General features: G+C 42.6%; 1 protein-coding gene across 14 annotated transcripts in view; it reads left to right on the forward strand.

Moving 5' to 3' along the window:
• Positions 1-1,017: 1,017 nt before the first annotated feature.
• The window catches only part of LOC133748567 (zinc finger protein 418-like), a 76,459-nt gene continuing 54,026 nt past the window's right edge, over positions 1,018-23,450 (forward strand). For 11 of the 14 annotated variants that reach the window (XR_009864476.1, XR_009864479.1, XR_009864468.1 and 8 more), the window contains exons 1-3: positions 1,018-1,234; positions 4,865-4,994; positions 6,689-12,582. Coding sequence is in view for 1 of the 14 variants with exons in the window: in XM_062177470.1 (XP_062033454.1) it covers positions 1,202-1,234; positions 4,865-4,994; positions 6,689-8,172 (1,647 nt within the window). In the remaining 13 variants the exon portion in view is untranslated. Of the gene's footprint in view, positions 1,235-4,864; positions 4,995-6,688; positions 21,980-23,450 lie in introns of those variants that run through there. The other 3 variants (XR_009864474.1, XR_009864480.1, XM_062177470.1) reach the window with 3 other exon arrangements.

The raw sequence follows: 23,450 nt of genomic DNA on the forward strand, positions 1-23,450 counted from the left end.
ATATATCACCAGAGCTATTTCTGACACCACCCCGAATCACTACATACACATTGTTAATTTATGTTTTACAATTTTTTATGGCATAATATCAAATTTTCATGCAGAATGTGCCCTGCCATCACAGGAGCTCCCAACAGTGACCCAAACTCGTGGATTTAAGATACTCTCGGGGTTTTCATGTGGAGAGGGTCCTTTGTGTATGTGCTCCACTGTGAACACTGCCAAAACACCATTTGTTTCATTGTTCTGCTTTTGAGTCTGATGTCAAATTCCTAAAAAGAATATGTTAGGCTATCACATTAGGGTACTAGGTGGGTGAAAGTGTTGCTCAAGTGTTTGGACACAAAGTGAACTCTACAGGCAGGATAGTTGTTTTCTGTGGGAACCACTGACAGATTCAGCTTTGAACTTCGGTTAGGCACAACATTGCTCCCTTAACCTCCTTGTCATGGTCTTACTGGAATTTCTTGTTCCTGACCACACATTCACAGACCACCACCACACTAATGCTTCAGAGGGCACGCATTTGAATTGCAACACGATGTTCATTAGAGGCATTCTGTGTCTAAAATGTCTAAAATTCTGTGTCTAAAATGCTTCCAGTAGAGGCATTCTGTGTCTAAAAGAGTAAAAAATGATACCTGCATTTGGGAACATCTGAAGTATTTTTAGTGTCTGGGAGCAGGTTGATTTTCCTGAAACCTGAAACACAATGTTTCCAAACAGGTGATTGAACCATTCCAGGGTTCCACAGAAATCTGAATATGGCTTCTAGGGGGAGCGGAGACCCTCCTCTACCTGGGGCCGAACGCGCCTTTTCCGGTTCCCCTAGCATTGCAGCTTGGCCTTTCCTCCTGGAGCTCTAGTGCAGAGTACTTTGGAATCTGCGGGAACTACATTACCCAGAAAGCTGTGTCTAAAGACAGCGAAGCAGAGCCAATGAATGCTCACGGAACAAAAGTCGCTTCCGCGTGTTAAGCTAACAGAGGCGGGACTTCCGGGGTCCTCCTCCAAGGGGCCATTTTTGTTGCTCCTAAGTGTGTGTTGATCTGTTTCCCGGGCGCAGGTCGGGTCTGAGGGGCCGGACAGAGCGCGGGAGGAGGGTCAGAAGGTCCGAGGCTGGGCCATGCTGTACAGTTGACCTGCGCCAGGGGCGTGACGGAGACCACAGTGCCCGGGTCCCCGTTTCGCACTCAGTCCGATGGCGGAGACCGAGCGGAGAGTCCTGGCTCAGGTAAGTGCAGCGCCCTCCCGGCTCTCGCCCGCCGCCGCCACCCCTCAACCCTGCCCCGAGTGAAGGGTGATTGCTCACGTCCCTGCAGCCCAGGCCCCCGTATCGAGAGCTGTGAAGCGCATGCGGATGGGTCCCCTGCCCCCTGCGTGATGCGGTGGCGGAGAGTGGTTCAGGCAGAGGGGTCGGCACGTGCGTGGAGGTCCTGAGCCCGCACGATTCGGAGCCCGGAGCGTGAGGCGGAGCGCAGCCTGAATGAGCAGACTGGGTGTTGCACCTTCGCCGTGCGGATTCCAGAACTCCTGGAGGCTTTTGAATGAAGGAAGGATCTACGTTCGAGTTCGAAGTTTCCCAGAGACAGAACTGAGGACATTGGCAGTGCCTGTAAGGGAGTCGTTTGGGCTAGGCTAATGATCCTGTGGTGTTTCAGAGAGCAGAGTGGATGTTATAAAATGGGCGTCCGGACACAGAGGCCGGGTTATTTGGGGAGCTGTTGATATTGGAGACGTGCAATATCTTGCAGCTCCTGCAGGGACCGAGTGAGAGCCGTGGGTCACTGGGAGGGGCACACTTCAGATTACGATGGTAAAGCTGTTGGGGCCAGGAAGGGGGAGGTTGGAGGCTGAGGACTGAGCCTCTTGCTTGGGCGCCTGAGTGATGGCATCGAGCTTCATAAATAGGTGAGAGAGGTGAATGGCCGCGAAGGGAGGGCGTGTAGGGCAGCCTCTTTGGCCGGTGGCACAGCTCCAAGGGAAGAAGGGACGTGAGATGGACATTGAGCGACGATGACATGCAGGCTGGCGCTGTGGCTTACTCACCACTCGGGTCTCACCAGGATGTTGAGATGACTTTGGTGGCGCTGATGTGTTTCATACCTAATGGAGGTAGTGGGGTGGGAGTGCAAATACTGTCATCTGAGACTCATTAAGCCTGCGATGAGCAGTGGCCGAAGGGACTGGGTTTTGAACGTGGTTAAGTGGAGAGAGAAGTAATTGCTGAGAAGAGAGTACGTTAATGTAGCACAGAAATTGAATGGGGCCATGGAGAGCTGTAGTCACACATCGTGGAATACGGCTATGGATTCATGCACGGAGGCCTTCCTAGGCTGATTTGGAGCCACCACTGTTACTGGGAATCACAGTTATGTGATAATATTAGATCCGCTTTAAATTTACGAGACACATTCTGGATAGCTGCTAGGCACATGGTGTCAGACCCTAATTATGACCCACTATAATGTACTTCTTTGTCATCTGATTATACTGGGATGATCTTAGAAGGACTGGGTGCAGATTGGTTTCCCACTCTGCTCTTTTGGACAGTATATCTTAGCCTGGCAACCCTTTTTATCACAGAACTAAGTTCCTGTTATTATTCCTTTGTAATGAGTTTATTCCACACTAACTTGCACCCTCTGAAGGGAATCAGGTACCAGTGTTCCCCTTCATCCCACAAAGCTTGCGGACTTTGATTTTTCCTTTTTAAGTTTATTTTTCCTAGTTAAATATTTTTTAAAATTGACACATAGTAATTGTATACATTTATAGAATGTAGTGTGGCGTTTCAATATGTAATGTGTATGTGATGATCAGATCAGGGTAACTGGAATATAATATTCTGTCACCTCAGACATATGTATTTTTTTTTTTAAAAAAGATTTATTTATTTGAAAGAGTTACAGAGAGGGGGAGAGAGAGGGAGAGGGAGAGGGGGAGGGAGAGGGGGAGGGAGAGGGAGAGGGAGAGGGAGAGGGAGAGAGAGAGATCTTTCATCTACTGATTCACTTTCCAGAAGGCCACAATGGCCAGGATGAGGCCAGGAACCAGGAGCTTCTTCCTGGTCACCCACATGGGTGGCAGGGACCAAAGCATATGGACCACTTCTGTTGCTTTTCCCACACCATTAGCAGGGAGCTGGGTTGGAAGTGGAGTGGCTAGGACATGAACTGGTGCCCATTATGGGGTGTGGGTGTTACAGGCTATGGCTTTACCCGCTGTTCCACAGTGCCGGCCCCTAATTCTTTGTGTTGGGAAGTTCACTCTTATCCATAGTGTAACTCCCATGTGGCCTTCTGTGGTAAATGTCTGGAAGGCCATTGTCCAGTGTCAGCTGTCCTGTGTTTGGCCATGTGATATTATGATATATATGTTTTCATTTCATCTACAGTTCATCATGGTAGATCATATAAACTAATCTGTTCTGCCTGTCTCTGACCTGCCTTATCTTATTGTAGATCATAAGACCTTCCTCATTCTGAGGGGTCTTGCCACATACCCTGATGGAAGGAATGCTGCACAGAGAGACCAAGGAGAATCTGAACAGACAGGTCTCTGGGTTTGCCTACCCAGTCTGTTGGCAATTATGCTTATGCAGTGAAGCCTCCATAAAATCTCAAAAGAGCAGAGTTTGGGGAGCTTCCCAGAAGCAGAACAGGTAGAGGTTCCTGGAGGGTTACATGACCACAGAAGGCTTGGAAGCTCTGTGCCTCTTCCCCCATCCGTCTCTTCATCTGTATCCTTTATAATAGTCTTTATAACAGACCATTAACATAAGTGTTTTCCTGAATTCTGTGAACCACTTGAGGAAATTTAATGGAAATTCAGGGAGTTGTGTTGGGCCCCCAGTTTATAGTTGTGGGTCAGAAGCACAGATAAAGCATAGGGCTTGCATCTGGCACAGAAAGGGCTGGGACATCCTTGGGGACTGAGTCCAGAATCTGATTGCGTTAGAGGAAATGCAGCCTGTGTTTAGGGAAAAGTTCCTGTATGTTTTGAAGTCATAGAAGACTGCTCTGTTGATTGTGGTTTGAGAAAAGGACAAAAAGTTTTTTCCTGCACTCACAGGACATTACTATAACCCTAGGGCAGGAATCTCTGCCTCATCAGTGGGGTGAAAAGGATAGGATTAGAATAGGATTAGAACACTTGAGGGGAGTGGGTGGGGATAGCTTAGTTTGTAAGGGGCCAGTTTCAACACTCATCCCACATTGGAATACCTAAATTTGATGCCTGGCTCTGGCTCCTGACTCTAGCTTCTTGCTAATGCAGACCCTGGGAGTAATTGGATTCCTGCCACCTGTGTGGGAGACCCGGATTGAGTTCTGGCTTCCATCTTTGGCCCAGCTCCAGCCATTGTGGAGAGTAGATCAACAAATGGGAGCACTGCCTCCCAGTGTTGTGCCCCCCCCCCCCCCAATATAAATGGGTAAAAATTAAGGAAAAACAACTTGAGTCTGTAGAGAGGCCTATGAGTTGGTGGTATCCATGGATACATCGCTGTGGTATCTGGAGTTATGAGGGATACACAGTCTAATATGATGTGTGTTTAGAGAGAGAAAGAAATGTTTGATGGCCCCACAGTGCTGCATTGGGATTTATATAACCTTAAACCATACCAGGGGAAATTGCCTATCAGTAGAGGTGGATCCCTTTGTGTCAGAACCGCAGCAGTAACATGTTTTTGTCTGCCCCTGTTGCTGTTGGCTGTATACTGTGGTTTTTGGGACTAATAAGCTTATTTTTCCTCTGAAATGGGAACTTTGGGAGGAACATGGGTAAGGGTAGATATCGGGGGAGATGCATTGTATGGCTCCGTGGTGGGTGCTGTTTGTGGTTTCATCTGTCACCATCATAGCAGGGCACTGTGACCTTTGAAGATGTGGCTGTGAACTTTTCCCAGGAAGAATGGGGTCTCCTTAATGAGGGTCAAAGACAGCTGTACCGTGATGTGATGCTGGAGAACCTGGCACTTCTGTCCTCCTTGGGTAAGACACACTCACCCCTGGGACCTGAGGTAGTCTCTGCCCTCCTCCTGTTTCCCCTTGGCAAGTCTGTCATTCTCACATCAGGTCCAAGGACATAGTTTCCCCCCTTTGTTCTCTGGGCTGTTTCTCTGGCTGCTAGAACTGAGGTGTGGGTATTGCCCGCTCTTGTCTTTGAGCAGTTTTAACACCTGCTTCCCTTCTGAAGCATTCAGAAATAAGAGTCTTTCAGTCACTCTAATGCATCCCACTTTGCTTGTCGCTCTGGCTCTCTGGGGAAGCCTGTGCAAATCCGTGCTCCTGTGTGCTCCAGGAGCCACCTTCTTCCTTTAGCAGACATTTCTTCTTTCCTGGTTGTGCCAAGAATTGCCATCACTGATGTGGTCACCACTTCCATGGCCTGTAGACTATTCTTAGAGGATTCTTCAAAATTTTCTTTGTAATGTATGCTTTCTGTTCCTGTACCCATCATGTACTGATTTTTTTTTAAATATTTATTTTATTTATTTGAAAGAATTATGGGAGTGGGGAGGAGGTAGGAAGAGAAGATGGGATTGAGGAAGAGGGAAGAGAGATCGATTGTCCATTCATTGGTTCACTTCCCAAATGTCCACAACAGCCAAAGCTGGTCCAGGCAGAAGGCAGGAGCACAGAAGTCCCTCTTGGTCTCCCATGTAGGTGCTGGGGCCCAAGGACTTGACCAAGTTCTGCTGCCTTCCCAGGTGGAGTAGCAGGGAGCTAGGTTGGAAGTAGAGCAGCTAGGACTCAAACTGGTACCCATATAGGATGCTGGCACTGCAGATGATGATGTAACCTGCTGCGCCACAGCACCAGCCTTTGCTGAGTTGTTCTGAGTCAGTTCTGGCCGTTCTGTGTTGTTCTCATAGTATTTATATCATTCCAATTCCTGTAATTACTCATCTTCCTGTGGGATGGAGAACCCTTGGTGGTCCAGAAGATGCTAGACTCAGCAAGAAGGGCTCTGAGGGAGCCTGGCCTGAGAAGTGGCAGCCTGGGGGAGGGTGTGACTTCAGGCTATATTCAAATCATACCAGAAACCTGTTCTGTTTAGGCAGCATTTTAGTTTCACTACCAGTAGCCAAACAGTATAATCTGTCTTTGCTTCTCCATTCTAGAGTTTGCTGACTTGTCAGTTCTGTACCTTGTCACTTCTGGTCTTGCAAGCGACCCAGGCCTAATCTTTGGACTCCACATCTCTCCCATATTTCCCACTGCACTCCACATCTCTCCCATATTTCCCACTGCTCTATCTTCATTGTTTTCTGATGTTAGCAGATGTATTTTCTGTTGTGAAGTGTATCTATATTCTCAAACAGTCCCTGACCAACAGCTGCTGTGCTGTAGTCATATTTTCTCGGGCCTGGACATACTCGTCTGTGTAATAGTCAGGTATCATCAGCAGATAAGGTGCTGTAGACAAATTGTTGGCAGAGGAATGGGTTGTAGACCCTGCCTCTGTTCCCTGTGTTGCTTGGCATGTTTGTCTCCTTACATTCCATGGTCTTAATAGCCCAGTAATGCTAAACTGCCTCTTTAGCCTTCAGATCTGGACTCGCTGTTCCTATGTATAATTGCATGGACTAGTTCCTGAGTTTGTCAGACAGACTTATGGGTAGGCTGTGTCCTCCTACCAAAGTCTCCCAACATGCATTTCACCAGCATTTTCTTGCTTTCAGGTTGTTGGTGTGGAGTGGAAAATGAGGCACCTTCTAAGCAGAGTCTTTCCATACTAAAAATGTCTGACATCTGGACTCCTAAGACAGGTGTGTGTCCCAGGAAGGCCCATGGCTATGAAACCTGTTTCCCCATCTCAGAAGACATTTTGTGCCTGAGTGAGCACTGGGGAACACACCACACACAGAAACTGGACAGTTGTGACACTCATGGAAAAAAGGTGTCTGACAGTGTTAAACTTCATCAGCACCAGGATCAGCATATTGGAGAGAAACTCAATGGAAGCAGCATAGGCGGAGTCTCACATGTGAAGAGCTGTAAGTTCCATGTTTCGGGGAAACCGTTTATCTTCAACGGTATTGAGAATGACTTCCTGGTCAGACTCGGATTCTTTCAGCACGAGGCTGCTCCTGTTGAGAAGACATCAACCAGCAAAATCCAGTGTGGGCCACCCTTTCTTGGGGGAGAACCTCCTAACAACTGGGGAGAATCTGCGGAGACCTTCAGCTCCCAACAGACGCTTGTTTTGGACCAGAGGCTGCTTACTAGAGAACCATGTTATATTTACAGTGAATGTGGCAGCGTTTTTAATGGAAATGGTAGCTTCAGTAACCATCAGACCATTCATTCTGGAGAAAGACCATATGAGTGTCGGGAATGTGGGAAATTTTTTACCTACAGGTGTAATCTCTTAGCCCACTTGAGAGTTCATACAGGAGAAAGACCATATGAATGTGGGGTATGTGGGAAATCATTTAGCTTAAAGTCTAACCTGATTCGACATCAGCGAGTTTATAGTGGAGAGAGTTCATATGAATGTAGTGACTGTGGAAAGCTGTTTAGCTACAAGTATAACTTGATTGAACACCAGAGAGTTCACACTGGTGAAAGGCCATATGAATGTAGTGAGTGTGGGAAATCATTTCGCCAGCGCTCTACACTCTGTCAACATAAGAGACTCCACTCGGGACAAAAGCCTTATGAGTGTACTGACTGTGGGAAGTGTTTTGTGGAAAACTCCAGCCTCATTAAACACAGAAGAATCCACACTGGAGAAAGGCTGTATGAGTGCAGTGAATGTGGAAAATCCTTTGCTGAAAACTCCAGCCTCATTAAACATAGGAGAGTTCACACTGGAGAGAGGCCTTATGAATGTGTAGAATGTGGAAAGTTATTTAGGCACAAGTCTCACCTGGTTGTACACCAGAGATTTCACACTGGAGAAAGGCCTTATGTATGTGGAGAATGTGGTAAATCCTTTAGCAAACAGTACAACCTCATTCGACATCAGCAGATTCACACTGGACAAAATTCATATGAATGCAGGGAATGTGGAAAACTATTTAGCTACAAGTACAACCTCATTGAACACCAGAGAATTCACACAGGAGAAAGGCCATATCAGTGCAATGAATGTGGGAAATCATTTCGTCAAAGCTCTTCACTCCTCCAACACCGGAGACTTCACATTGGACAAAAGCATTAGTGTAGTGAACACTGAGAATGCTTTACTGAAAACTAACCTCATTCTACATGGGACACTCACACTGGAGAAAGGTGTTATGCATGCTTTGAATATGGAAAATCTTTTCACGAAGCTCTTAGTTCTTTTGATATTCTAGAGTTCATACTGGAGTAAATTTCACAATTGAAACAAATTTGAGAAATTTTTTAGTCAAAGTTCTGTGCTTTTTCAAGGTCTGAGTTCACACTTAGGAGTGTGACAGATGTGGGAAGTTCTGCAGCTAAAACTAGCTTCAGTTCCCACCAGAGAGCCCCTGGTGAAGTGCCTTTTGAATGTAGTAAATGTGAGAAAACAGTCAGGCTGACTTCTTTGGATATTAGGACTTTCCCAATGAGAAAAATACTGTAGCTGTGCAGGGTGTGTTATTTCTTCTTCAGTGTAACACTGGAGGATATATATATATATATATATATATGACTGAATTGAACCTCATATATCAAAAAAATCTGCACAAGGAGCCATTGTTTTGGTGTGGCAGGTTAAGCTACTGCCCGTGACAATGACATCCCAGTGTGAGTCCTGGTTACTGTGTTTCCTATCCAGCTCTCTGCTAATGTGCCTAGGAAAGCAGGGGAAGATGACCCAAGTATTTGGGCCCCTGCCACCCACATGGGAGACTCAGATGAAGTTCGTGGCTGCTGGCTTTGGCGTGGCCCTGCTGCTCTGTTCATTGCAGCCATTTGAGGAGTAAATCAGTGGATGGAAGATTTCTTTGTCTCTCCATCTCTCCTTTTCTGTAACTCTGCCTTTCAAATAAATCTTTAAAAAGATCTGTTTAAATCTCGGATGCATGAGCGCTGCAAGGTATTTTTCAATTTACCCTGGGTCCTTGGCTGACTTAGCCCTCTGAGAAAAAGCATGTCACCTCTGCCACTTGGGAGGTCCTCACCGTGCATCATGTTCTCACCCCATCATGTTTAGGAAGTAAGCCTTGATGGTCTCTCATTCGCTGGAGGAATTTGTGGTTAGCTTCAGCATTTACTCCTTTCTCATTTCTTACCCTTTGATGAGTTACACTATGGGCTCGATAGAGTTTATTTTAAAAGTTTATTTATTTCAAAGACTGGATGACAGAGGAGAAATGCAAAGATATCTTGGATCCGCTAGTTTACTCCCCAAATGACTGCAGTGGCCAGGGCTGAGCCAGGCTGAGGTCGAGAGCCCAGTACTCTGAGGTCTCCTATGTGAGTGGCCAGGGCCTATGTACTTATGCCATTTTTTGCTGCTTTCCCAGGTACGTTAGCAAGGAGCAGGATTGAAAATGGAGCAGCTAGGACTCCAATCTGTGCTCTGATAAGGGATACCATCAGTGCAAGCAAGCGTCGTCTTAACCTGTTGTGCCACAATCCAGCCCCTCTGATGCAGTCTTTTGACCCAGAGGACTCTATTGGTGACATGAAAAGATAGAATTCTTTTTTTCAGGGGCTTTGTGGGTCTGTTAAGACTGTTGAAATTGTATTTCCAGTTTCCAGATCACAAATCCCAGAACATCCTGTTTCTCTTCACTCCCTGTCGTTTTGGCTTATGCTGTAATGAAGGCCTGATTGTTTAAGCTGCCTTCACCTTAGGACCTGTATTTGCTATCTGTGGTGGTTTGTGAACAACAGAATTCTACCATGTACAAACAGGCAGCTTTGGTTGGGATTACTGAACTTCGTGTGCCTTAGAGGGGACCGTGTGATGGCGGAATGTAACTTGCACCCCAGTTTTGTCGTACTTTCTGTTTCTTGCAGAATATAACTGTCTCTCTGGTTTGTCCTACTTTATATTTCTGCCCAAGACCTCCAAAAAAAACTTTAGAGCTTTGTAGTTCTTTTTTTTTTTAATTAATTTTTATTTGAAAGGCAGAGAGAGAGAGAAAGATCTTCCATCTGCTGGTTTATCCCCCAGATGACTGCAACAGCCAGTGCCAGGCTGAAGTCAGCAGACAGGAATTTTTTCTGGGTCTTCTGTGTGGATGGCAGGGACCCAAGAACTTGAGCCATCAGCTGCTGCTTCCTGGGGTGCACATTGGCCCAAAGCTGGGTTGGAAGCTGAGGGTGGGACTTGATCCCAGGCAGTGTGATATGGAATACAGTATCTGAGTGGCAGCTTAATGCATTGTGCTGTGGTACCCCTGAGGTTCTGACTTGTTGCGTGGATGCTACATTAATGAGTGAATTCATAGGTTAACCTGAGGGAAGGGCCATATTCGTGACAACCTCTTGTACTTCTGAGAATAACACAAAATTGTTCTCTTGTTCACACGAAATGTTGCACTGTGCTTAGCACTGGTGGGCAGGATTTGTTCCCCAGGTTCAACAATGGTTTCTTGTACCCCAGTGTCCTGGATTTAGTAGAGTAGCATCACAAATTACAGGTTTATGGGGCTGGGGAATAGTGATGCATTTCTAGGGAGTGAGGGGAACTGCAGGAGTGGTTGGAGTGGGCTGTTTTAACAGGGCAGTGCGATGATGGAATCACAGCTTGTGATGGATGAGGTGGCACAGAAATTCCCAGGACTTTAGGGTTTGGGGTTGCTGAGGTCCTTGTCAGAGAGTATGAAGTAAAGGTATAGTGGACTCCTGCAGTGTTGTACACTGTTCACATCAGTGCCATTCCTGCGTAAGCAGGAGGAAGAGGGTAGAAGAGGCCCTTCATTTAGCGAAGAGTCTTTTGAGCAGCCAGTTTTCCTATTGGATCAGGTGGAAATGGCCTTGTTCACTCATATTTGCTACCCCAAGGCTGGTTATCCCACCCAGGGCATGAGAAGAGAGTTTGTAGCATCAATATAGGTTGCCAAATTTATTTTCCAAAAATAATAGGAAATTCAGATTTTATTTTGAACTTTTACAAAAAGCTTTTGCAAGGTATAAATGACATTCCATAAACTGCACATATTTAAATTGTATAATTTGGGGCCAACGCTGTGGTGTAGCGGGTTAAGCCACTGCCTGCAGTGCTGGCATCCTGTATGGGCGCTGGTTCAAGTCTCAGCTGCTCCACTTCTGATCCAGATCTCTGCTATGGCCTGAGAAAGCAGTAGAAGATGGCCCAAGTCCTTGGGCTGCTGCACCCACGTGGGAGACCTGGAAGAAGCTCCTGGCTCCTGGCTTTGGATAGGTGCAGCTCTGACCATTGTGGCCAATTGGGGAGTGAACAAGTGGATAGAAGACCTCTCTCTCTCTGCTTCTCTTCTCTCTGTAACTCTTGACTTTCAAATAAATAAACAAATCTTTAAAAAAAATAAGTTGTACCATTTAATAAGTTTTGATAGCCATATGTACTCATGAAACAATCATAATCATGAACCTACCCAACATTGGTACTGCCTGGTGCCCTTTAATATCTTTCTACCTTCCAGGCAACCATTGATTTACTTTGCTTTATAATACAGTAATTTTTACTTTCTAAGATTTTATGTGATTGAAATGAAAATGTTTAATTCTTAAATGTATATTTCTTAAGCCTGAGTTCTGTTCTCTGGCATATTGAAGTTCCTCAATGGTAATACATAAGTAGTTCAGTCTTTTTATGTTACTGAGAACTATAACATGCTAAAGATACACCATAATTTCTCTATTTATGTGTTTGTGGACATTGAGTTTCCTTATTTTACCTGTTACATATAAAATACTGCCAACATTTAAAGATTTATTTTAATTTGAAAGGGTTACAGAGAGAGAGAGAGGACTTCCATCTGCTGGTTCACTTCCCAAATGGCTGCAATGGCCGGAGCTGGGCTGATCTGAAGCCAGGAGTCAGGAGCTTCTTCCAGGTCTTCCATCTACCTGCAGGGGCCCAAGGACTTGGGCCATCTTCTACTACTTTCCCAGGCCAAAAGCAGAGCTGGATCAGAAGTGGAGCAGCTGGGACTCGAACCAGTGCCTCTATGGGGTACTGTCACTGCAGGCGGGAGTTTTACCTACTATGCCACAGTGCCAGCCCCAAGATACTGCAGACATTTAAATACAACTTTTCATAGAGATGTGTTTCATTTCATGTGTGTTAAATTTCTCAGTATGGATGAATAGATAACATCTGAAGGCAGGCCAGTTTAACCTCAAACTTAAATGTTCCCTTTTCTAATTATAACAGCAGGATGTGAGTTCCAATTCTTTCATATCCTTATCAGTATTTTTCATATCCTTATCAGTAAACAATATGGTTGATTTTTAAGAATTTTTAACCTTTCAATAAGTGGATATGTTTTCATTGTTTACTTGTCAGTTCATACCTATTTTTTTCACTGATTTTTAAAAATGAATTTTATCTTTTTTTCTTTTCCTGAAGAAAGATGAAAATAGTGCAACAGCAAAGACTTATGTTGAACCTCATTCATTCTTCAGTGACATCTTTGCTCTACAGAATAATTATTTTAAGCACCATAAGGTACGATCTGGGCATCCATTTTGTGTAGAAGAGTAAGTATCCCAAGATGACAGTTCATGTTGATTCCAGGGCAGAGAAGCAGGATGGTATGATGGCGTTTCCTTTTCTCTTCTGCATCTTCCTGCTCTTTCCTTTCTCCACATGTTTTTCCTCAGAGTTCTCATGAGTGGGAAGGATACACATTTTGTGGAAATAGGAATTTCATGTTAGCCACGTTTCCAGGCTGCTTGTGCTGCACTCACCTCACAAGTTCGTGCTCAGTGTCCTTCTGCCATTGACTCTTGGGTGTATTTTTTTTCCTTCGTGTATTCTAAGGCTTCGCAGATGATTTTCTAGCTATTTATATCCTCAATGGAGAATTGTACTAATCGACCTTAATGAATTAGTTTGCTCCTCCACAGTTGTTTTCCAGAGACAGCCTCACTTTCACAGACTGTCAGTGTACTTAGAGGTGGGATGAAAATCCCGGTGCAGCAAGGGGGTGAGATGGGATCCAGACTCTCCTCTGAAGGTGCATGGGCCCACTGTCCACACCTGTAGGAGTGCCGACATTACAGATGCCATCCTGGAAGTACATGTGAATTTAGCAAGACGCCACTTTCCATGTAAAGATCATGATGTTAGGAGAAATGGCAGATCTCAGTAAGAAATGTATTTGGAAAAACAGTTCTGCCTTTTTTTTTTTTTTTAAGTTTTTATTTATGTGAAGTAAGAGTTATGGGCTGGGGGGTGGGGACAGAGGGTAGGGAGGAAGCTTCCATCTGCTGGTTCACTCCCCAGATGGTTGCAATGGCCAGAACTGGGCCAGGCTGAAGCCAGGAGCCAGGAGCCAGGAGCTTTTACCAGGTCTCCCATGTGGGTGCAGGGGTGGTGTTCTTTCTGCTTTCCCAGGCTGTTAGCAGGAAGTTGGGTTGGAAGAGGAGTACCTGGGACATGAACCTGCACTCTCATGGGATGCTGGCGTTGACAGGTGGCGGATTTACTACTACTCCAAAACGCCAGCCCCAGCAGTTCTGCTTTCTGCTGTTGAGTCACAAATGCTGGGAGAGGCAAAAGGGACAAATACTGAGGGACCAAGAGGAAAGGTGCCAGCTTGGCTGCTTGTCATAGGGTTGCCTAGAATCCCGCATGTGTCCTCTTTGCCCTGTTCTTCCTGTCACCTCTGACCTAAAGCACCAGTCCTCAGAGATTGTTCATTGTAAGAGCTTCACCAGAGAAGGAAAGAGCACGAGAACTGCTTGCTTTTCTCCGGTTGTCTTTGTAGCGATTACTGGACATGAATTTTTGTCATCTTGGGAGCATGATTTGTCAGTGGAATCTGCAGGAATAACATGTCTTTGAAGGGCCAAGAGTTAAAATTCCCTGACCCATTTATGAAGGGAAAGAGGTTTCAGAATAGTGAGTAAAAGACTGTTAGAGATGACAGAGATGTCAGTTCCTAATGTGATCTTGAGTGACAGCGTATCTTGTATATAATCACGATCAATCAGCAGTATTTACTGCTTTCTCTGAGGGAAAATCTTGATTCTCCCGCCCCCCCACCCCCCAAAGATTCATTTACTTATTTGAAAGAGTTACAGAGAGAGAGAGACAAAGAGATTTATCTTCTGATCCACTGGTTCACACCCCAGATGGCCTCCACAGCCAGGGCCGAAGCAGGCTGAAGCCAGGAGCCAGGAGCTTCATCTGGGTCTCCCACATGGGTGGCAGGGATCTAAAGACTTGGGCTATCTTTCGCTGCTTTTCTCAGCTCATTAACAGCTGGATTGGAAGTGGAGTAGCCAGGACTCGAACTGGCGCCCATATGCGATGCTAGCGTCACAGGTGGTGGCTTTACCCTGGCTTCAACAATTTTGAATTAATAAAGATTTCTAGTGTATTATCTAGGAATCATAAAATGGTTTGTTAAAACAAATGATACATGAATGTACAGTCGGATGATATCTTGCTATTTTGAAGACAGAAATTTTCAAAGTATTTCCATTTTTGCAGTTTTGCTAGTATGCATCAACACTCAAATTTCTTGTTACTTTTATTGTGCTAGTAATTTCTAGTTTTGTTCAATTTTTTGTTAATGTTTACTTAGTTCATGTTAAATTTGATGTTATAGCATAGTTTCTCCTTTGTGTCACTTATTCTAAAATAACTTACTAACCTCTACTTACCTCAACCAATGCAATGATACTTCTCTAGATTTGCTTTAAACATAGAGGTGCACATTTTTATGATTCTGAAATGCAGAGTCTGAAATGCAGAATCTGAAATGCAGTGGTTCTTTTATTTCTGTAGTTAAGTTCTGTTCACTAAGAATTTTTTCTTTCAAAAAATTTTAATGCAAATTTTGCATTTTAAAAATAAAATTATGTAATATTATGCAAACAACAAGAGAATACTTGGAAAATCATGAAAGCATTCTTTTTTTTTCCAATGAATTTTCACTTAAGTGAACAGGGAAGTTGTTGAATTGTAGTTTCTTAAAGCATTCAGTTCATTAAAATCAAAATGTTAAGTGATTAAGGAATATTACATAACCCAGTAAGTATTTTGTATTCACACTGTTAATTGAAATATTTAAAAATTCTCATTCTTGGCCAGTATTGTGGCAAAGGGGGTAAAGCTGTTTTGAGTTACAACAGAAGTTAGATCAAAATATAAAGCTCAAATTTAACTTCCCTATATAGTTTTATAGCATTTAAAAACTATACCAGTTGTGTCTGTTGAGTTATATCTCTTTAACATCAAGCCTGCTCATGAGAAGGAATTTAATTCACTATCTTTGTATGTTTTTTAAAAAAGTTATTTGAAAGGGCGGGAGTGTGAGAGACAGAGATCTTCCATCTGTTGGCTCACTCTCCGAAAGGTCAAAGCCAGGATCCAGAAACTCCATCTGGGTTTCCCACAAGGGCTTGGGCTGTCATCTGCTGCCTTCCCAGGTGCACTAATAGGAAGCAGAGTAGCTGGGACTTGAACTGGGGTTCCAATATGGATGCTTGTGTTGCATGTGCTGGCTCAACCTGTTTCACAAGAACACCAGTTCCTGCAGTTGTATATGTTATATGTGAATACTACTTCTTTAATTAAAAAAAAAGTGATACATTTAATAAATAAGTCCTACAACCTAATGACACTAATGAATTAAAAAAGCTACGAAACAACAAAATGTTAAAAAGTTTATTGGTAATTGGAGAAATGCAGACTAAAAATTCTTTTAATTGTGAAGATTAGTAAATATTGTAAGTTACTTATGAGTATATAGGTGGAGAAATTGGTGTGTAGTGAATTAAAATTTTTGTTTGCTTTTTGGGGAAAAGTTACTATATTCAAAACAAATGAGTGTTTAAAAACACCAAAATGTGGGAGATACGCCTGTAGCATCCATATTTATCATTGCCAAAAATACTGAGAAGCAAAAAGAGCCTTCAAAGGGCAAATGTACATCTTATCCCAAATCATATCACATATAATATAAAAATGAAAATGGTGAATCTGATGTACATAAAAGATTGGAGCAATCACAATTATATATTTGCAAATGTAGCAGTAACTTGTCAGTTATATAAAAATTGAAAACAGTGAGAGCTAAACTGTGTTACTCAGTATTCTCCACCTATACATAAATATAAGAAAAATTCTTTTGGAGGTGGGATAATTGTATTTGAAGGAAAAAATAGGCATCTGAAATACTATAAATACTCCATTAAAATTTTAATCTGCACACCTAAATTTTGTGCATTTTTCTATATGCATATCAAAGTTTGAAAATCTGGAAGAACCTAGTTACTTGGGTATGTATAAATATGCAATTCAAGTTAAGTGGACATACAGAGGAACATAGAGGTGCACATTTTAATGTGGAAACAGGTTTGTTGTCTGACAATAAATTATATACAAGCACAAAATAAGGAAGAAATAAAAATAGCTAGTAGTAAAAATAGTATACTTGTAAAATCATCACACTATTTTAAAGATTTAAGAAAGATCTCTGATTAAAAAAGTTAGGTCCAAGTGTGCATTTACATATTTGAGGACCAGCCAGGCAGCCAGAGAGCAAGCACTGCCATGTGCTGGTTCACATTCAGGTGCTGGCCGTGACTGGGGCTGGGCTGAGGTCAGTAATGCCATCCAGGTCTTCCTCGTGGGCGGCAGGGACCTAGCCGCTGGAGTCATCACCTGCTGCCTCCCACAGGGTGCTTCAGCTGGAAGACTGGGAGCAGAGCCAGGACAACCCAGGGACTCTGCTATGGAATGGAATGTGGGCATTCCAAATAGTTTCATTGCTAGGATAAACTTCCTCCCCAACCCTTGTAAATGTTAACACATCCTAAAGGAAGATGTTAAGTCGGTAAAATAAGCATGCTGACTATAAATGATATGAACTACACAACTTTCAAAAGATACACATCTATTAATGAATTTTTATGAAAAGTGGAGAATGAATAAATGGTCATAATTTTTGAATTTTTTTTTTTTTTTGGAATATAACAATCTGCAAGAGAACCTTTCTCAAGTGGGATTCCCTACAGCAGATGATTCTAGCGGATGTTGTCTTAATGATCAATCACATAACAATCTAAAGTAGTTTGTTGGCTGTGATGGGTTCCTTAGGACGTTGGTGCTTCATTCTCTAATGAAATATGCTGGTGAGAGAATAGAGAATGGAATGATGCAGGATATTTGTTACTGTATGAACTAACTTCCTTAGTGGGTTTATCTCAAGCTCCTAAACATTCTCTGAGGTTGGATTGAAACCCACAAGAAAATAACAATGAAAGTCATTTTTGCTAGCATGATCAGAAACAGCTCTCGGTTGGGAAAGGCCCTACAGGGGGGCACTCTGGTAAAAACACTGTGAACATGATTGCCGAGTGTGTCTGTGTGGGTGATCCTGAGACTGCCTGCCTAGCGCATGCAGCTGTCACCCATATGTCTGCATACCTCACGAAAAATGTGAGGAGGCTGGGACCACGGACTTCTGGTGTTGCTGTCTCGCATGGTTTTGGTCACATTGGCTGAAGTGGAATTCTTCCTGGGTTTGGAGCGTTTCAGTTTATGTTTCTCTTGTGATCAGTGGTTCAGAACTGAGTGTGAGGTCATCCTGGTGAGTAACCTGGAGTTATGGTTCTCAGAGTCTGGACAAAACAGAAAAATCTGATCACACAGTAGAGTGCATATCAAGGCTCTCCTACGTCAGTGAGCCTAAGCCACGTGTCATGCACACACATCCCCCAAGTTAAGAACCACTGAACTACAGTGTTCACTTTGCAGACTGAGCCTGAGCCTGTGTACACGGAATCAGTGCTCAGATGATACAGATGTGGTCAGGAAGCATAAAGAATATGGGAATCGCAGATATAACGTAGTGTGTTAGTGGGTAGGATATACATTACTGTGCAATCTAATGAATGTATTATACAGCATGACTATAATACAAGATGGTACGGTGTGCTTTGGTGTAGTTTAACATAACAAACAGCATAGGCTCTAAACCAGGACTGAGATAGCCAACCCACAGGGAAGCCCCAGGTTCACCACCTGAGGTCAGCTGTGGGAAGAGACAAGCAGAGAAGTCACTGCAGTGCTGTGGTGCCGAGCTTGCGGAAGTCTGGTCTCTGGATGTGACAAATCCTCCTAGGGTGCCAGGGAAAGCTACTCACAGGGAGGCAGTCCAGCTCCCCTGAAGGAGGCGCTGCAGCCTGCTGGGAGCCACCGACGGCTCGCACTCGCGGAAGCAAACATGGATCAGCTGCCCGCCCTGCGGGAGTGGGAGAGCCCTGGGCCCTGCAGGGCAGGCTGAGCCCTGGTGAACCTGCACGGCAGGGACTTTGCTCCATCTTCAGGAAGCCAACAGTAAAGTGATTTTTTTTTTCCTTCTATATCCTCAAACATGGCTTTCTTGCGCTATATGAGCTCCATCGAAGAACAGAACCAATTTAGATGAAACAGTCTTTATGTCATTATGTAGTTCAGTGCTCATGTGATAGGTTCAGACTTGAGGCCAAGGAGGGCAGTGATATGGGTCTTTAGACACGGTATCGAAACTCCCAACAGAGTGCCTGGCACTTAGTAGTCACCCAGAACTTCGGAGCGTGCAGTTGATTTACCTGGGGAGAATAGGCGTCTAGATGCATAAGCAAGTTAGCAAAAATTTAGCATTTTCCTTTCCCAGCAGGGAGAGCAGAACTGAGATTCGGGAGTCAGTGGCGAGAAGCACAAAGGAGCTCAAGGCTGGGAAAGATGAACTCAGAAGCACGGAGGTGGGCACAAGCCACTGGCCTGGACTTACAAAGGAGAAGCAGAAAGTCAAAATGCAAGAGAGAGAGTAGAACAAGATAAAGGAGCTCACCAGGATGAGGATGGTGCCTGGCCTCACGGCGGGGCCTGGGAGAGAAGCAGCTGCTGTGCAGGATGAGGACCATGGAGCCACTGGCCTAGACCATGAGGCTCAGATTTAGTGTATCAAAGGACAAGAACATGACTACGTGTAGTCTACTTAAAAATGAGCTTAGAATGTGGGCAGAGCAGTAGCCAAAGTTTTGTCTCATCACACTCATGTTTTTGCTATTTATCGACTGAGTCATCTTCAGAGGAACGATTGTATTTAGCGAGAGATGCAGGATCCAGAGGAGGCTACAGCAGAAACAAATGGACTTTGGGGATCTTATTGTGATGTGCAGCTGAGAGTAACTGGAGCAAAGTTTAGTGGCCTGGAAGACACTCAGGAGGCAGGTGGTGCTGAGGGAAACCCCTCTGCCCACACTGTGTAGGTAGAAGACAACTTTACATCCAGCATCATCCAGGAAATACTTCATCCGAAAGCTGCTATTGTCTGCGTGATCCCTCTGGAGAAAAGCACCGTGGCGCTGGCTAAGACCAGCTGGTTGAGAATCAAGTCTGTGGATCTCACCTGATGTCAAGTGAACAGATTGAAGTTATAGAGACAAAGCAGAGCAGTTTCCCAAGATTCCAGCTCCCGTCTGAGTGAGGAGGATGCTCCCCATTCCCAAGTGAGCTGAACGCATCACTTCAGTGTCTGGGTGATGCGGATTTTAGCAGCTGTCAGAGAGGTGGCAGAGGAAGGACAAAGCGGTACCACGACCATGCCTGGTAACTGTGTGGCTAAAGGACAGATGGTTTCCCACCCTCAGTGGATATTTGTGCGAATGGGTGAAGGATTGATTAGTGAAGTGCTGTGTTACAGGCAATCTCATTGTCTCTGTTAGCTAACAGAGACACATCCACATAATGTGCAAAGTTCTTATTCTGATAGTTGTTTTCAGAATTTGTTCATAAGTTAAAAAAAGATATAAAAAATTGGAAAAAGCTACATTCCCTTCCCTAAAATTATAGAGGACTTTAAATGTGTTTATGTACTTGTTTATGAACAAAGGGGGGGATCATACAAGAAGTTATTAATGTATTTCCCAGTAGTAGCTCACAGCAGCAAGAAAGGGAGGAGCAGGATAGAAACTGCAGTGCATGAATTAATCCCATGCTGCTATTTTAATATTTCAACAAATATAAATGTTTTATGTAATTATAAGACAGTATTGAATAAAATAACTTAAAATATTAAACCAAGGCGATATTTAAAAGAGATTCTGAGAGCATGGCAAGTAATTGGGCATTTCTGCATCAAGAGAAATCTATTTACTTTAAAACACAATTTTCACTCTATCTTTAGTGAAGTATAACATAAAATATTTAAGCATGTAGACTGTTTCTGTTTTCATATTATTTATAGATATATAGGCACCACTCTTTTGAAATAAGTATATTAATGCTATTAACAACCAAAGTTTTCAACAGAATAGAAAAAATGCAAATGTAAAAATCAGATCATTAAAAACCTTATAATCCTGAACTTATTTGGAATAATCGATATTCATTCATGACATATATGTAATATAAAATACTGATATTTTCTAAATCAAGTCACCATATCCTATTACTACCTCAGTAGCATTGTATACCCTTTGGGCACAGATTTTGGTTCCTAAATACAGTTTCTCATCAAATATCCAAAACGTCTTTTTAAATCAATGATTTTTTTGTTTAGATCAGGAAAATTTTGGGATGGCCCTGAAACATGTTGTCATTAAACAAGAATGCAGGTAAGGTGTCAGAGGCTTCTAGGGTAAGTTTAGGGACTGAAAGATCCAGATTGGATTGGCTCCAACTTAAAAAATGATGATGCAGAGAGATCACCAATAAACAGTAATTTCAGAGAACTGAATCTCATCAAATGAATTCTGAAAGCTGTATATAGCTGTTGACATTAAAATGAGCCAGAAATTTTGAGGGAATTAGTGATGCAATTCATTACTTCAAAAATTGCTAAAGAGACTGAAGGTGTCAAGTATCTTTTCTCCTTTGGTATACAAACTGCATCTTAGGGCGAACAAATAGAGATGAGGAAAACTTCTGTATAAACTATTTCAGTAAGAAATGCAACAGTTCAGATAGAATTCAATAGATACCAACATCAGTAGCTCATAAATAATGGCTTCCATCAAATTGTCATCCAGTGACTGCCACCAAATGATTTCAACCAATAACCACTGGCACAGTAGATAAAAGGATAGTGGGAAAAATAATAGTGGATGAAAAATAATGACTTGGGCCCACTGTCAAGCTTAACACCACCAAGAGGAGACAGCTAGAATCAGAATGTCTGTGTGGGAAGCATGTGGGGCCTTGTGAACAAAGAATGAGTATGGATTTGATTGATGATTCTGGCTCAAAGTTACATGTTTGTTGCAAGTAAGGGAGAACATATTTAAGGACAGCAAAGAAAGAGTAATATTAGAGCAGGTGGGAAATTATATCAGACAGATAACTCAGTTATACCACCATGCAGATGGCAAAAACAATGCAGGAAAGTAGGGTAAACCTTTGAAATAAAAGATACCTAAAATATGTAAGGTGGAGGTTCAGGCTCCTGGCTTTGGCCTGGCCCAGTTCCAGATGTTGTGGCCATAGGAGTGAACCAGCAAATGGAAAAATCTCTGTCCTCTCTGTCTCTCTGTTTGACTTTCAAATAAATAACTGAGTAACTTATTAAAAAAGTGAATTTTTTTTAAAGTGGGAAAGTTGAATTCTGACTATATATTTGATTTGCTGCTATTTTTGTTACTGTGAAAATGCTATAATGGTTTTTACAACAAAAGAGACTTTATACTTTTCAGATGTGTTTGAATGACTTGTGGGTAAGATGACATCCTGTATATTCAATGTTGTAAGACTAGGAATATATATATGTATTATATAAATGATGTTTAGGGTAAATGGAGACATATGTAGTGGTATTTAAAGTTTGCACTTGTATGGCTGAGAACTGTGAATTTTATGAAATATTAGAATTAACAAAATAAATGTATATAATTGTCATAAAATTTAAAAATGGATAATTTTCTTATAATAACTCTTATTTAAAAACTTAGCATTGTACCAAAATAAAAATATTTTGAAAAACAAAAATCTTTTTTTTTTTTTGACAGGCAGAGTGGACAGTGAGAGAGAGAGAGAGACAAAGAGAAAGATCTTCCTTTTTCCGTTGGTTCACCCCGCAATGGCCGCTGCGGCCGGTGCGCTGTGCCGATCCGAAGTCAGGAGCCAGGTGCTTATCCTGGTCTCCCATGTGGGTGCAGGGCCCAAGCACTTGGGCCATCCTCCTCTGCACTCCTGGGCCATAGCAGAGAGCTGGACTGGAAGAGAAGCAACCAGTACAGAATCTGGTGCCCCAACCGGGACTAGAACCTAGTGTGCCGGCACTGCAGGCGGAGAGTTAGCCTAGTAAGCCATGGCACCGGCCCAAAAAAGAAAAATCTTAAAATGTGGCAGAAGCTTTGAAAGAAATAAACTTACTAGAAATGATAAAAATTATATCTAAATAAATATAAACTGTGTTTTTAAAAAGAATAAATATTATAAATAAAAATAGTTCAAAAGGACAGCTTATTTTGTTTTTCCCACAAAATGCTAATTTTTTGAACTTATTAGATCTATTTTTAAAAAGGCAACAAAAATATGTGTAAACTTCCCAGTAATGAGAAGAACTTACATATATATCTGACTCATTGTAGTAGACAAAATAATAATTGTGTTAATAATAAGCAGTAGAGAACCTGGAAACATGCCTACTGACTTTTTATGCATATGAAATAAATTTGTAAGAGTGCATATTTATCTGTTAAACTTGATTATCAGTTTGGAGAGGAAGGAGATAAGGCATTAAAATATTAAATGGATCACAGTTGAGGTTTAAAAATCATGATTCATACTTCATGCCAAATTGATAAATCATTTAATCAGTGCTGCACATGAATATAAGTATCCTTGATTTTTAAAAGGTTTATTTTCTTTTTGAATAACCTGAAGTATGTCAGTCAGTCAAGGGCAAAATTTAAAGCCCAAGAATACATTTTTGAACCTTTGTAAATTAAAATAGGAGAAAGACCACAATGAAGATGTCAACAAAATGGAAGTAATCACAAAATAGCTGAAAAGTGCATAAAAAGGAATTTTCCATAGCATTTCAGTTCCCATACAAATCACATTATGATAAGTAATAAAATACTGTCCAACCTTTTAAAACAGGAGATTTTTAAGAAAGTGATCCAATCAGGAATAGGGAGAATGAAGCATAATAAGAGACTTGTGAAATGGAAATATTTTGTGTGAACATTTTGAAATGTAAGTCCTGTACAGTCAGGCCCATTTACTTTTTTAGGAAATAACAAAGTACTAGTAATTTGAGAGACAGCAACAAGACCTGCAGATCTTAAAATAGCTCTCATTACTGGCCACTTTGTCCTTTGCAAACTGCAGTTTAGGTTTTGTGGGAGAACAGTTAGGATGTCATTAAGAAA

The sequence above is a fragment of the Lepus europaeus genome, chromosome 19 (genome assembly GCF_033115175.1).
Source record: "Lepus europaeus isolate LE1 chromosome 19, mLepTim1.pri, whole genome shotgun sequence".
Classification (NCBI taxonomy): domain Eukaryota; kingdom Metazoa; phylum Chordata; class Mammalia; order Lagomorpha; family Leporidae; genus Lepus; species Lepus europaeus.